The following is a 14,654-nucleotide window of genomic DNA, read 5'->3' as shown; positions in this document are numbered from 1 at the left end:
ACCCCCGACAGGACATTGATGAGGGGCCAGTATGCTCCTCACAGCTGCCCTACACCCCACCAAGACACAAACAACCCCCTCTTTTCACTCTAACAACTGACCACCCAGGCTTGCCAAAATGAGGACAGCTCTGAAAGAGGGCAGTTTTATTTTAAGGGCCTAATGGGACCAAAGAGATGGAAGAAAAATGTTCAGCTATTTTAAAAAAGGCAATAGACAATCTTCTTCCAAATAAACAAACTATCCTTTGAACAAGAAAACAGTCCTCTCCCGGGTCAGGCTGGGGCCAGATCATGAAGGAGTCACATGTCCCTCATCCCTCTCTCCACTCCCTGCTCCCCTGATTTTTCCCTCTGCTGCTTTGGGGAGCCCTGTGCTCTCCTGCTGAGGCTTCACCAAGGGGCGATCTGATGAGCTTATTTGACACAAGCTGCTCCCTGAATACAACGCTGACCTTTGAGGAGGGTACCCCTACAAATCTCTCAGCGCAGACTTCCAGGGAAATCTACCCAGAATCTCTCACATCTGTACCATAAATGCAGCTACCAGCTTTTCCAGAACATAAGACTTGACTTCATAACCAATCTTCAAGATCTTAAGGGCTTTTAAAATTTTTCACTTGTTTAAATCATCATGCTTTCTCTCATGTTTACAACTTCTCTCACTAATAATAATGTGTGACAGTGTGGAGACAATATTATGTGGAGTGATTTACAGGGTGCTAAAAACTTGACAGGGCAGAAAAGTCTAGAGTATGCCCCTCAAGTCCTACATGAATATTTTCCTGTTGTTGATTTCATTTATTAAGTAGAGGGCTAATGAGGCTTGTAGTATTTTATCCCTCTTCTGGATATCAGGGACAAATGGAACTCTGATCTTATCTTGTCCTCAAAAAACGTATACAGGCTGTTGGAAGGAGATGAGAGAAGTTAAGCTACTGTAACATCCAGAGGAACGACACAGCTAGCACAGAATGTGAAAGGAACAAAGGAAGAATATCAGGATCTCCATGTACGGTTACATAGGTTGTGCGCTACACAATACTGGGGTCACCATCCCAAAAACTCCATTTTCAAGAGATGCCTCTGGAAACCCGAAGTGTTAGGAATCTTGTGAGACTTCCAGGACAAGCATCCAGGAGTCAACCAGATACAGGTATAGAGCAGGAGGGATAAGTTCTGACTTCTGGGGGCAGAGGGTAGGGAGAGGGAGTTGCTAAAGATGTTTGAAGGCTAATGGGATGATACATCCATCCCTTACTTTGAAAAGGGCTCAGCTTTTTAGTGGAGAATCAGAAGGAATCACTGATTAAAGTGTTCGATTTGGGGTCATTCAAGTCACTTCCTAATTCACAGTAATTACAGTGACACCTGGGGTCTTATATGATCTGTTACCTCCAGCCCTTACCTCTCTAAATTCACCTTTTATCATTTCCTTCTCTCACCCATCACTCCACACCACCACACTGATCCCCCTGCTCATCTTGCAGTGAGTCACACATTCACCCAGGGCAGGTCTTTGCTCTAGCTGCCCCCCCACTTGGAGCTGTGTTCCCCCTGCTTGGCCAACTTCATCTCTCCTAAATGTTGTTCAAATGCCACATCCCCGGTGTCTTCCCTGACCTCCTTATTAACATTGCAGCCTGTCCCCACCGCCTGGGGCATTCTGATTCCTGGGAGGACCCCTCCACTTTCTCCTTTTTCCAAATCACTTTCACCTTCGGGCAGACTATGAATTTACACATTACCTACAGGAATATTTGAAGGGCAGGAGTGATAAGACCTGTTTTTGCTTCCATCACTCTCTCTTTCTCCCTCTCTCTCTCTCTCTCTGGTTGCAATTTTAAGTCAGGATTTAGTACAAATAAATAAAAACTTACAAAGGAAATAAATTATGAGAATCAAAACTGTGGATCTTGCATTAATAACATTTAGCTTAGAAGTTAGCTGTATTGGATGGGTTTGAGACATGAAGGTAACATCAGAAAATACTTCAATCCATCAAACATATACTGTCATTTACATTTAAAAATTACTTTCATTATATTAAAAAAAAAAAAAAAAAAGACAGGGATTCCCTGGTGGCCTAGGGTTTAAGTCTCAGGCTATAATTTCTACGGCCTAAGGCCTGAGTTTGATCCCCGGCCAGGGAGCTGACACACATGGCGCAGCAGACCTCTCCTGTCTCGCCCTCTGCTCCCCTCAGCAGGGTATTTCAGTATATCTGTCTGTTCTGCTCCCTGTTCTGCCTCTGGCAAATCCTCTCTCACACACACACCCACCTACACACCAGTTCTATGCAAAATTAAAAAAAAATTAAAAATGAGTGACAAAATAGAAGTTCTGGCATTGTGCTGAAACTGATTAGCGACACTTTTCTCTAGCTACAAGGAAGCTGCTATGGACCCACCAAGGGAGGGCAAAGACTGGCATTTTCCAGTGGTGGGAATAGATTGGCACCAGCCCCTAAATACTTCCTTCTCTTTTTGCTGGTGCCTGACAGCCTGCGATGGATCTGGGTGAATCCACTGGGCTCTTGCAGACACAGCAACCTGGATTTCAACCTCCTTAGCACCAGGCTCTGAGCTACTCAGCAAGCTTTTGTCAATCCAGGTCACAAACAGATGAGAGATGTGGCTGAAAGATGCATATCTCTGTCCTCCTCTGTTGTTATCTACTCTGCTGTGGAAACAATGACCGGGATGGACACTAAAGACCCATGGTCCTGAGGGCCCCGAAACAGGGTCCAGAAAAAGCAGTCAAATTTTGCTTGAGATGACCTGGTAAATGTTATATAGATAGAACCCCAAAACAGCTAAATTCAGAAAGAGTATGCCACAGAGGACCCAAAAATACTTTGTCAGAGGACAGGAAAGTCAGCTGTGGTTGGGCCACATCCGTTTGGAACCTCAGGGTCCCCCTCTGCAAACTCCCTCCAGGGCAGGGTTGACAAGAAGCGTGACTAGGATGAGGCCTGAGAGGGCAGTGTGACCCTCTGGGACACACCCAAACACATCTAAGTACAGTAGGGCCAATCAGAATTATTTCTCCCCTGGGGCCTGAATTCTAGCGCCCAGAGCAAGAGAGGGCCCACCCTGTCAATGCACCAGCACTTACCAGGTAGCGCTCCTCCTGCCTCATGCTGGGGGTGCGGATCATGTGATTCTGTTCCCCTCTCCAGTCTCCAAATCGTCGGAAAAAATAGTTGGATAAAAAGCGACTGACGGGGTCTCTGATGATGTTGATGTAGACGGGCTGGTCTCCTCCAAACCTAACATATGCAGATACAGAGCTCATTACAAGCCATTACTTTGGGAGGAAAACAAAGCCCAGTTAGACACTGGCGCCCCCAGGGGTTAAGATGGTCCAGCCACTATGGAAAGCTGTGTGGAGATTCCTCAACCTGCTAAAGATGGAGCTTCCATATGATCCAGCAATTCCACTCCTAGGTATTTATCCAAAGGACTGAGATACATTAATTCAAAAGGGCACCTGCACCCCTATGTTTATAGCAGCACTATTTACAATAGCTAAGCTATTGAAACAACCCAAATGCCCCAAAATAGATGACTGGATCAAGAAGATGTGGTACATATACACCATGGAATATTACTCAGCAATCAAAAAAGATAAACTCATGCAATTTGCAGCAACATGGATGGCACTGGAAGGGATCATGGTCAGTGAAATAAGCCAGAAAGAAAAAGAAAAATACCAGATGGTCTCACTCATAGCAGGAATTTAGAAAACCTAAATAAGAGACCAGGAAAAAGACTAATTATATTAAAGAAAAAATCAAAATCAACAAGCAACTATAAACCAGAGATACACTATGGGGTGGGAGGCGGGGGGAGGAGAGGAGGGATTAGGGTCAAAAAAAGGGAGGTGGGAATTGTATGGGGAATATAACCAAATGAAAATGCATACATTGTGCAAAAATGAAAAATGATGTAAGAATTATATAAAATAAAATATATTAAACATTAAAAAAAAAAGGATTCTCATCAGACAACCCCATTTGCCAAGGTTCCAGCATTTTATTAGGAGGCAGGAAGTAGAGATGGTGGCACCTGCCCAGGCCCCCGCTGAGAGGCCCTGGGGACTGTTTCCATAGTAGTTCTAGACCACTACAGTGTTTGGCAATGTGAAGGGACAGCTGGTCTTGTTTTCTCAGTAGGCTACAGGTTTGAGGGCCGGTTGCTGTGTTCCAGACCTGCTGGCACACATTGGCCCTCAGGGAACGCTTCAATTGACTGGCAGGTTCTGACAGCCTCACTGGGGAAGTGGCACTTATTCCACATTTTAATTCAAGCAGTGTCAGGGAGGTTCTCTGCAGTAAATGGATAATAATAGACAACAGTCACCAGGGGCTCAGTGTTCACCTCGTTCTAAATACTTTATGTGTCAGAATCGACTCACTGAAACATCATACCCCTTTAATGGCTTTGAACCCATAATTATCCCTATAGACACCTGGAGACAGGGCAGGGGAAACTGAGGCAGGGAGAGAGTAACTTGTGGTTGAGTCAGGATATGGACCCAAGTGGTCTGACTTCAGAATCTGTGCTTTGAACCATGGAAAGAAGATTCCAGAGTTGAGAAAAGTAATAAATGTGAAGGTTATCATGAACACAATAAAACCAAGGTAATTATCTTTGAGAAACAGCAGGTGGTTTGACATAAAAATCAAACAAATATCTTGGTGTCCCCTTTCATTCCTCCACAGAGGGATTAAGGATTGTGTTGAATGCTGGTCCAAGGATATGACCTTCCCGAGGAAGGATGATGAGGATGCTTGGATTTTTCTTAAGGATTCCTCCACTTTCTCTTTCAACTGTTCAGAAGCAATGACTGTGGGGGGCCTGGTGAAACACTCTCGACTCTGGGCAGGGATCTTACTCATCTTCTCATAAAGATGCCCAGACTTTCTTCCAGAAAGAGCCCAAAGAAAGCAAACTGACACCCCCACCTCCCTCCAGTTGGCGGACTCCTTCGCCTGGTCCATAATCCAGAATCATTGTTACACGCTTCAGTGATGGACCCTCACCCTGATGCTAGCCCCTGCCCCCTCTTGCCCCACACTCTCTCTCTAGTAGTGTGTGCATATCTGCCTCTCCTACCAGACTGTAAGCCTTCTGAAGCCGGGAACAGAGCTGTTAAGCCCAGTGCATGGCACACAGTAGGTGCTCAATCTATGAAGATTTGAGGGCCTGTGTGTATGCTTCAGTGGCCAGAGGAAATAGACATAACCAGCCACCAATACTTCCTCGTATGTTAATTTTATAATGTTGTCCCCAGCCTATTTGCATTTTAAAAGGGAGTCTTCGGAAAGAAGAATCCAAAGGAACGAACAGGTATTTCAGGCACTTAGACATGTGAATGATATTCTGGATTCCTCAGCTCTACTTCGTAGAAACCATACTGCTCAGGAGCAAGATTAGCCTTGTCAATAGGAATTCTTCTAGTTCCCAGATCCAGCTGACATTCATGCAACTAGATGAAGAGTTAAATAGTCCCAGAAGTCAACTGATCATCATCCTAGATGTATTCTTTTTTCTTTTTATTTAAATTGGGTTTCAGAGCTCTGATAAACAGCAACTAAATAATGCCAGGGATTAGGAGGACAACACATGCACAGCAGCTGTGAATGCAATTAAACCCTCAGAAATTGCATCATGCTTTTGAAGACCTCAACTTTATTTCAATCATCATACGAGTCAATACACAAGCTTCCCACTTGGAAGTGGACCCAGCTTGACCACAGTCATCTTCCACTGAAGGACACAGGCATGAGCACTGACAAGACTCAGTAAACATGGATGACTTATTCCATTATGCATATTTTGTCCCAATACAAGAGGACCAGGATAATTTCCCAAAGCAGAAGTTTTAGAAGGCTTAAGAATTGATTGCCAAGTATCAAATGCCATAAAAGCCTCTCTCTAGAAATTTGTAACTATGAGAATGAACAGTAATAATGATGTCAGGCTGCCAAGCTTCATCCTTTTTCTAGGATGTGCAGCTCTGTCCCAAACTGGCAAAATCTAGGGGGACATGCAAGTTATACAAAAGAAGTCTGAATACAGCCCGGTGTCCCCATGCCTGAGAAAGAAAACAAATTTCACATCCTCATTCCATCCTCGATCAAGATTGGTTTCTCCTCTTGCAGTAACTTCTAAGTCCTAGTCAGAATTTTTGGTGAACCTTAGGTCTCTTGGTCATCGAACCTAAAGCCTATTGCTGATTCTATTCTAGAACAAGAAGGCTTTGGAATCCACCTTGCATCCACAATCCCCTGCAGGACAACACTGTCCTACTCTTAAAACCTGTGAGAAAAGATTCTACAGGTGAAGTTCATCCTATTGTCAACCTGAGGAGACTTTGGTGTATCCCAAAATTCTTTTTATACACATTTTCTATAGTTTGAGCCACTCAGGAAAAGGATTAGTTTTTCTTCATATGCTTTTACAACTCTTAGTTTTTTTCAGCTACAATTTTAATTTCTTTAACTTTTTTTTCATTTTTCTTTTTGAAATTCCTTTAGCATTTGTTCTGAGACATGTTTCCCATCTTTCCATACTCTGAATCTCTAATTTGGTCATTTTTAGGCTCTAAACCTTGTGGCAACCACAGGTGACTCTAGGTTCTGTGTTGTGCACATGAAGGAGTCACTTCACTTTCTGTCATTCACTTAACAACACACCCTTCTGTCCTTTGGGCACCAGCCTCTTTGCATATGTGAGGATCTATTTTAAGTCAGCTTAAAATAGCTGTTATTTCCAATTTCACTGATTTGTTCAAAGGCCACATATACCAATTCTTGAATCACTACTGTGGGTCTCCTTCCAACTCTGCAAATTTATCATGTTCTTTTTATTTTTGCTTTTTTGATGAAAAGATGAGGATCCAAAGCAGCGTATACTTTGCTAGAGATAATAACTACCCGATTCTCATGTTTTTTCATGAATTACTAATTATCTCCTTCTGCTCATTTTCTTCCCTGTCTCTCCCACATTGCTACCCCAATCTATCAAACCAGCAACATTAGTTACCTCTCGAGCAGCTACACAAATCACTGTGGTAGGGATTTTAGGGATACTTTGATCATAATGCTGAGGCTCTCCACCTGGAATATTAATGCATGTATTAAAAAATAAGATTTTTAGTTCTGAGACCAGAGCCATTCTGGAGAAAATAAGACTGTTTGATCTTCCTTCTATAGGAGAGTTTTCTATGACTGGAGACAGTTCTTCAAAGTATATCTTTTTAAAAATTATGGTGAAATCTACATAACATAAAATTTACCCTTCTCACCATTTTTAAGTGTACAAATCAGGTGCATTCAGTATACTCACAGGGCTGTGCAGCCATCACTGCCATCAAACTTCAGAACTTTCTCATCTTCCTAAACTGAAACTTTGTTTGGTAAACGATTAAATCCCTTCCCCACTCTCCCCTCCTACCCCCCCACCCTGGTCCTGGCAACCTACTCTCTATTTTCTTTTTAACATTCTGGCCTAAAATTAGAAGCTATCGGGGTGTTGTTACCCATGTTAAAAGATGAGAAGTGCCATGAGCCTAGATGCCCACAGTTTTGAGCCCATTTAGTGAGAAAGAGAAACTTTGAAGTAAGAGAAAGGCCCTCATGGAAAAGGATGTAATTGGTTGGGGTGGGGGGCAGAGGGAGGAGCTGCCTGCAGAAGGGAAGGGCAGAGATGGTTACCTAGAGGTTCTCTGCCGGGAGTTAACCCCAGTAACCGGCCAGGCTACAGTGGGAGGTCATCTCCATCCTCACAACCTTCTCTAGTGTGCACTGGGGCCTGCAGCTGCCTGGGCCACTGCCTCCTATCTCTGTAGACTGTGAGAAAGAGTGTGCCATTTTAGAAAGATGAGTCCAGCAGTGTCCCACTCTCATTTGCTAACCCAGCTTCTGGGCAGTGTTTAAGTAGATAAAGAAAGTGTTCAGTGACCAATAAAAACCATTTTTTTTCAGATTTATTATTCTCTATTATGCATACAAGAACTGGGGTGTAGGCCAGAAGTGCGGGGGTGAAAGGATTCACCAGAGACAGAGTGGGGAACAGAACAGGTGGACCTATGCAAATACACTGCTGAGGGGAGCAGTGGATGAGACAGGAGAGGTCTGCTGTGCCATGTGGGTCAGCTCCCCGCCTGGGGATTGAACTCATGCTACAGTAGCTGGCGACAGCATGGTAGTACTGAGACTCTAACCCCTGTGCCACCAGGGAGGCCCCTAAAAAAAATTTTTATTCTGTGTTCTCTTTAAAGTTTAAGGCTTCTGTCACCATTATGAAAGATTTGCAGAGCATGGTATTAAAACGGATGACTTTGCTAAGGAGAATAAAAACGAAGTCAATATTTGAATGATGAGATTAGCAAGATCTGATTTGTTAAATCATGCCATCAGAGGTGGACTTGACATAAATAATTAAGCTTTTGATTTTATTAAATTAAATTCTTAAGAATTTACTAAGAATTCTTAAGCATTAATTTTTTAAGAGCAAATCCCTATTAAAAATAAGGAAAGAACAGGACCAATGTGTCCAAAAGGCTTCCCTCTGGGCATCCCATCCTGTCTGCTTCTCCAGTGAGTGTTTCATGTTTAGATGTTTTGTTTCTGCAAGTGAGTGCTGGCATCAGGGACCCCATTTGAGGTAAAATGAGGAAACAGACATGGAAGGGAAAGAGGGTGAGAAGGACCAGGCTGAACAAGAAAAATGAAATCAAGAAAGATGAAGAGGGCCTCCCCTGGTGGCGCAGCGGTTGAGCGCTGGGTTGTGAAGCTGCCCGCAGCCTCTGCAGTGCCGGTTCGATCCCCGGCTGCTGGGCAAGGGTCCCACATGGCGCACAGACCTCACCTGCTGCCCGCTGCTCCCCTCAGCAGTGTACTTCATCATTCTGCCTGCTCTGCTCTCCGCTCTGACTCTGGTGAATTCTCTCACCCTCCCACGCTTCTGACTCTGCCCAGTGCTTGTATAAATAAATAAATCTTTAAAAAAAAAAAAAGACGAAGAGAAGTGGACATTCAGGACATTGATCTCTCCTATAATTCACTTGGACCATTTGCACAGCATTGAGCTCTGATACAAAACTTTATGCCTTCCTAGCAAAACCCACATTGGGATTTTGAGGTGAATTACTGAGCAAAGAAAGTGAAAGTGAGGGTAAGAGGAAGAGAAATTGCATTGTCCGTAACAGTCTCTACAGTGAATCTAAGACACACTGTTGATGCTGGGAAGTTGACGTTTTCAAAAATAGTAACTCTTCTGGTTAATAGGAGTCAACATGTGAAACCACAGCATGCAAATATTAAAAATCCTACTTAAACATCAGTAGAGAGTAGCATTCTTTAGCTAATTTTGACTCCATTTGCCAGGTAGCCCAGGTGAAACATCTGTCTGGACTGAATTTTCAGGTAAGCAAACACTGCAGAAAACCTCAGGAATCCAAACTGAAGTCTGAGACTTGTATTGAGCTGGGAGTGGCAGGAAACCATCTCCAAGGCAGCTACAAATGCACCAGGTTGGTCTGATACTATCACTTTCCATGGCTGAATTAATAAAACTGGCAATAGTGAAATGATTCCTCCTAGCTCTAAAAATAAAAAGGAAAAAGAAGGAACAGCACAAGATACCTAGGTGATGAATAAATGAAATAAATCAGTTACTGAGTCACAAAAAGTTCACAGGCTATACATAGCACTGATGTGAATTTCAAGGTAAGAACATCATATTTAGTGTGTGTGTGGGGGGCAGGGAACACAGAGAAATAAAGGACAACAACTAAACTTTGTTTTGGTGTCATGTCACACATTTCAAAGATTCAGAGCATATATAAAAACAGGTGTAGGGGGAGACTAGACTATCATTCTTATATTCTGAATTATTGTATTCTGTTCACCACCAAGGACCCTGCTGCATGTTAAGGATGAAGGATTAGAAATATCAACAAATTAGGTTGCAGTATTAATTGTTTGCTTAATAACCTCATTATCCTGAGACAAGCAAACCAGATGCCCATTAGCAGTGATCAGGCAGTTTTCTTAGAGCACTTCAATTATCTCTGTTGAAAAAGTGAAAAAGAAATACCAGCCTAGAATGGATGATGTCTGGCCTCATCAAGACTCAGTACCTGCTGAACTGCAGTTTCAGCCTCTCCCAAAACTAACCAGACTGGAGTTTCCTGGTCAGCATCAGTGAAGTCTTATCTGCAGAAAAAGACCCCTTAGCCACCCCCCGCCCCCCGCAAATGGAAAGTGGTTTGGCCTAAATAATCTTTCTCATCTTTTGCTAATAACCGTGTCCCATCCTATTTCTGACTACAAAAACCTTTCATTTTGCATAATTTTTACAGAATCATTTCCTAAAGGCAAATAGATCTTTAAAATTAACTCAGTTGAACTTTTGCTATTTAACATTTCTGTGCTATTTAACATTTCTTACAATTCAAAATACATTTTAAAAAGGTGACAGCCCTCTTGACAAGTTCCAACTAAGTGTTTTTCTCTGTTATTTGTATATTTAAGGGCTTTCCTTATATGCTCACAGTTTGCCTTTGATAGCTACGAAATTTTACTCAGATAAAGTGATTCCCTTCAAAAGAAAAGCTGGTTATTTTAACTCCCCATGTTGAATAAGTGTAACAATAATTGTGTAATATACTAAGGCTCAACTTGTGACTCTATGCCCACACTCAGGTGCCCCTTTAACTGGACTCCTTTAGGTGACTCTCTTGGCCGGGTTTGTGTTCACACTGGTGCCTTCCTCTTAGTTTTGAGGTAAAAGAAATAGTGAACCAACAGGATGAGTTGCCCCAAGTCCTGCGTGAACAGGTGGACTAAATCATGGACTTGAGAGCACTTCCAATTTGGCCCCAACACTGACCGTAAGATGCCATGCCAGACAAAAAGCACTATAGATTCTGACTAATGATTATCTCACAATTTCCTGGAGAGAGAATGCCAAGAGCCGACACGCGTAGTTAGAGTGTAACCCATCTGTGCAAGCCCGGTGTAGCCCAATCCAGACCACGCTATGGTGCTAGCCTCTGCCCCACTGTGAATACCTCCACTTACCTCCCTTCAGGGAGCCCGGCCATATTCTCCTGCCCAGAACTGGCTCCCTCAGGCATGAGTCTCTAATAAAGCCTTGTCTGGTTCAAGTACTCTCTGGTGGGTTCTTTCCCTAGAGCACAAAAGACCCACTCTTTTGGGTCACAGCTGAGCTTCTTCCCACCTAGCTGCCTTGTTTCCTCTCTCAATGCCTCCCAGGACTTCCTCTTCTCCTCTCACTTCTTCCTCCTCTTCTCAGGAAAATCTGGTGACTTTCTATTAAAGTTCACCACATTTTACTGCTGCTTCACCTTTCATATAGTTTATATAGTTCATATAGTTGTGTAGTTTATATAGTTTATATAGTTCCCTGAAGGGCAGGAAAACAAGAATTGTTCACTACAGAAGCACCAGTCTCAAGGAAGCAAACAGAAGATGGAGGGTGCTTTAGATCTGCATTAATCCAATAAAGTACGGTGGAGGAAGGGATGGAATGGAATGGAATGGAATGGAATGGAATGGAATGGAATGGAATGGAATGGAATGGAATGGAGTAGAATGGAGAGGGGTACAGTGCAGTGCACTGGAGCAAAAGCAGGGCCCTGCCCGTAGTTGTGTCACAACAGAGACACAGTAAGGATACACACAGGATAGGTACAGACAGTGAGGGTCAACTGTGGACTCAGAGCCTTCTACAGAAATGTCCCTTTGAAGGCCACTTGAGTCTATGTAATATCCTTCTTGTAAAGAACTTGAAGTGCTTTCCTTTATGTGTCCAGCGCACCCCTACAAGGTAGACGTAGGAACAATTGTCCCTATTTTATAGCTGGAAAAACAGAGTCTACCCCTACCCCAAAGGGTGAATTGGTCAAGGGGAAGGGCTCTACTCAGAGGTCCTGACAGCTAAACTAACGCTGTTTTCTGAAGAGATGGTACCTTCTGAAAGATGCTCATCAATCTTTTCTTTCAAGATAAACTCAATCAAGATTAAACTCTTGGAAACCTGTTTGATGCATCATGATAAATATGGTGATGACAGATTAAACAGGCCATGATAAAACAGTTACCACGCTCTGCCCAGCTCTGCGCACCCAAGGAGGGCACTGGATTTGGCTTGATCAGAGCTTTACACTGGCCTGAGTTAACAATTAAATCTGTTGCCTGGCCATTTGTTTCAATTTTAAAGATTTGACCTATGAGACAGGAAGAGTTAAATGAATGAGGTTTGAGGACATCAGGGGCGATGCAGAAGGAATCTCACGAGTTAAGCAAGGGTCACAGGGGAAGTCTGTTCTCTACAAGTCATAAAACGTAGTGCCTGAAATAGCTAACAAGTCCTCATTATCTAATTATGTCTAATTATATGTTCTTGGCCTACTGGAAGTGAAAGGCTGGGTGCAAACTCCAGACATTCCAGTAACAAGCCACTTTATAAATGTGGTTAGAAACACACTCCAGCTATCAATTCTGTGGCCTTGGGCCACTGAGGATAATTTGCAGGTGTGCTTCCCACTGTCCAAGGAACTCTGGTTGTCAGGCTTGCTGGGGAAATTCAGGGGAAGCTCGCTTGCAGAGATAAGGTAGCAACTACTCTCTCTTAATAACTGGCTGTGCAGAATCTCAATCTCTTCACTCTTCATGTGCAGGGCCTGCTGCACAGCAGGATGTCCTTTGGAGGCAGAAAACCTTCCACCCCTTTATGTTAGTAATGTGCCTGCCCAGTGAACTCTGCAGCAGTTCATGCTCAAGGCATGCCTAGGCCAGGCTTTGGGGGGCCATGAAGTTAGTACCAGCTAGCAGGCACTCTCCTGTTATTCCTCTGGGGAATAACAGGAAGGTGTCAGCCAGAGGACTGATAAGGGGGCCCAGGGTCTGGAGCTGGGCAGCAGTTTTGCCCCTGGACCCTGACATCTGTAGGTTGTCGCCAACTGTGGGCATTGGCCAGCTCTGCCCTTATTGAACTACTCCCTGAGGTGAAGTTAGAGCCAGGCTTTCCTTCCTGGAAGGAAGGCCAGCTCGAGAAGAGGAATCTGAGAACCAGCTGACAGTAAAGCACAGGGGGGCCTATGCTAGTGGCCACTGAGACGTGAACGCCCAGAACTTGAAATTAACAACGAACAGATCCAGGGGTTAAAAATCTACATTTGAAGATTTGCATTATTATCAGAAGGTTCCTGCAGCTGAAGAAGGAACAGGTTTCTAAACTACCCCCAACAACATCAAACATACCAGGCTGAGAATAATTACATGGAAAATTATATTTAAAAAGTGGGCAGAGAGGCTCGTACTAACATTTTGAATCCTATAAAATCCACATCTCCCCATCACTAAGTTATTCCCAGGGTCATGTGCAGGTTCGAATTGCATAAAATTGGGCAGTAAAATATTCCTGTTAAAAATACCCAGCTGTGGTTGCCTAATTTATTTGCTTCAATACAAAACCTGATTTTTTTTTTTTTCTTTCTAGAGAACTGTCAGGTCAAGTGGCTTCTCATTAAAAAACAATTTCACATTTTTATAAGATTTAAGATTAGCATTCTAGGAAGAAATGAAGCTTCTGTCGAAATATTTCAAATTTTGATCTCTCTCTGGCAAAAATAAATGTATTAAAAATGTCTTTTTAGGAGCAATTAGCTTGCCTTGGAAATGAAGGTAGATTTGAAAGTAATCGTTCATTAGACAGAATCTAAGTACTAAAAAGAAACGAAAGAACCGTTAAGTGGGAAAATTTCTTACCTTGAGAAGTTGAGGAAATGAACATGTCGAGTGAATAAATAGGGCTGTTCGGCAGTACTTATATTTTTAATCAGTTCCATCTATTAAAAAAAAGCACAAAATTAGCATCGCTAGGGTTTAATGTACCAAGTCATATTTAGCTAAAGGTTATCTCCCCAGCTCCTTTATTCCCCATGACAGCCTCCTGGACCAGGGTCAAATTGCTGTGTTCTCTGCAACAGGCTTCCTCCTGACTAAGACAGCGCGTCCCCGATGTGCAGTCCTGTATTTAATTTAGTTGACGTGACCATGAACACAGGGGGCAGATGAAGTCATGGTCCCTGGAGAAGGGAGAGCCTGTTATACTGAAAGGCAGGTAAGAAAATGCCTTTAGTTCCTCCATTAAAGTCCAAGCCAGGTAGAGGCTAGTCATCATTTTCTATTTCTATAATGGCATTACTGGGATACACAGACATGTTTGAAACTAGTTCTATAGAATTTCAAAGTGGAAATTAAACATCATGCCTTATGATTTTTCTCTTTCTTATAAAAATGGACGAAGCAACTATTTCTCAGCAAATATGCCCCTCCCACCTCCAAAAAACTGCTTGGCTTTTTGGTGGGTGGCCATCTGAATGATTTATTTGCAGTTATCAGCGAGGCAAAAAATCTTCTCTATTTGTATTAATGAACATTTATGGCTCTTCTGGAACATGTCATGATACAGAAACTGTTTAGTAAAATCTGTTAGAAATTCCAAACATTCTTATGACTCCCTGACTTCCTGAATTCCACATCCTTAGATTTTCTAATTGGCCCCTCAAAACAGACACACTGTGGAATCTTTCAGAAGCATGCTGAAAACTGCC

General features: G+C 43.0%; 1 protein-coding gene across 2 annotated transcripts in view; it reads right to left on the bottom strand.

Annotated features, from left to right (window-relative positions):
* UST (uronyl 2-sulfotransferase) overlaps nucleotides 1–14,654 on the bottom strand; it is a 261,891-nt gene that overhangs the window by 94,822 nt on the left and 152,415 nt on the right. For both annotated transcript variants that reach the window (XM_037520548.2, XM_037520547.2), the window contains exons 4-5: nucleotides 13,807–13,886; nucleotides 3,117–3,270 (exon numbers count right to left, since the gene is read on the bottom strand). In XM_037520548.2, the coding sequence (XP_037376445.1) occupies nucleotides 3,117–3,270; nucleotides 13,807–13,886 (234 nt within the window). The remainder of the gene's footprint in view (nucleotides 1–3,116; nucleotides 3,271–13,806; nucleotides 13,887–14,654) is intronic.

This window comes from Talpa occidentalis, unplaced genomic scaffold, assembly GCF_014898055.3.
Source record: "Talpa occidentalis isolate TD23 unplaced genomic scaffold, MPIMG_talOcc4v2.1 talOcc4.2, whole genome shotgun sequence".
In the NCBI taxonomy this organism is placed as follows: Eukaryota; Metazoa; Chordata; class Mammalia; order Eulipotyphla; family Talpidae; genus Talpa; species Talpa occidentalis.
This window is presented reverse-complemented; position numbering and strand designations above follow the sequence as displayed.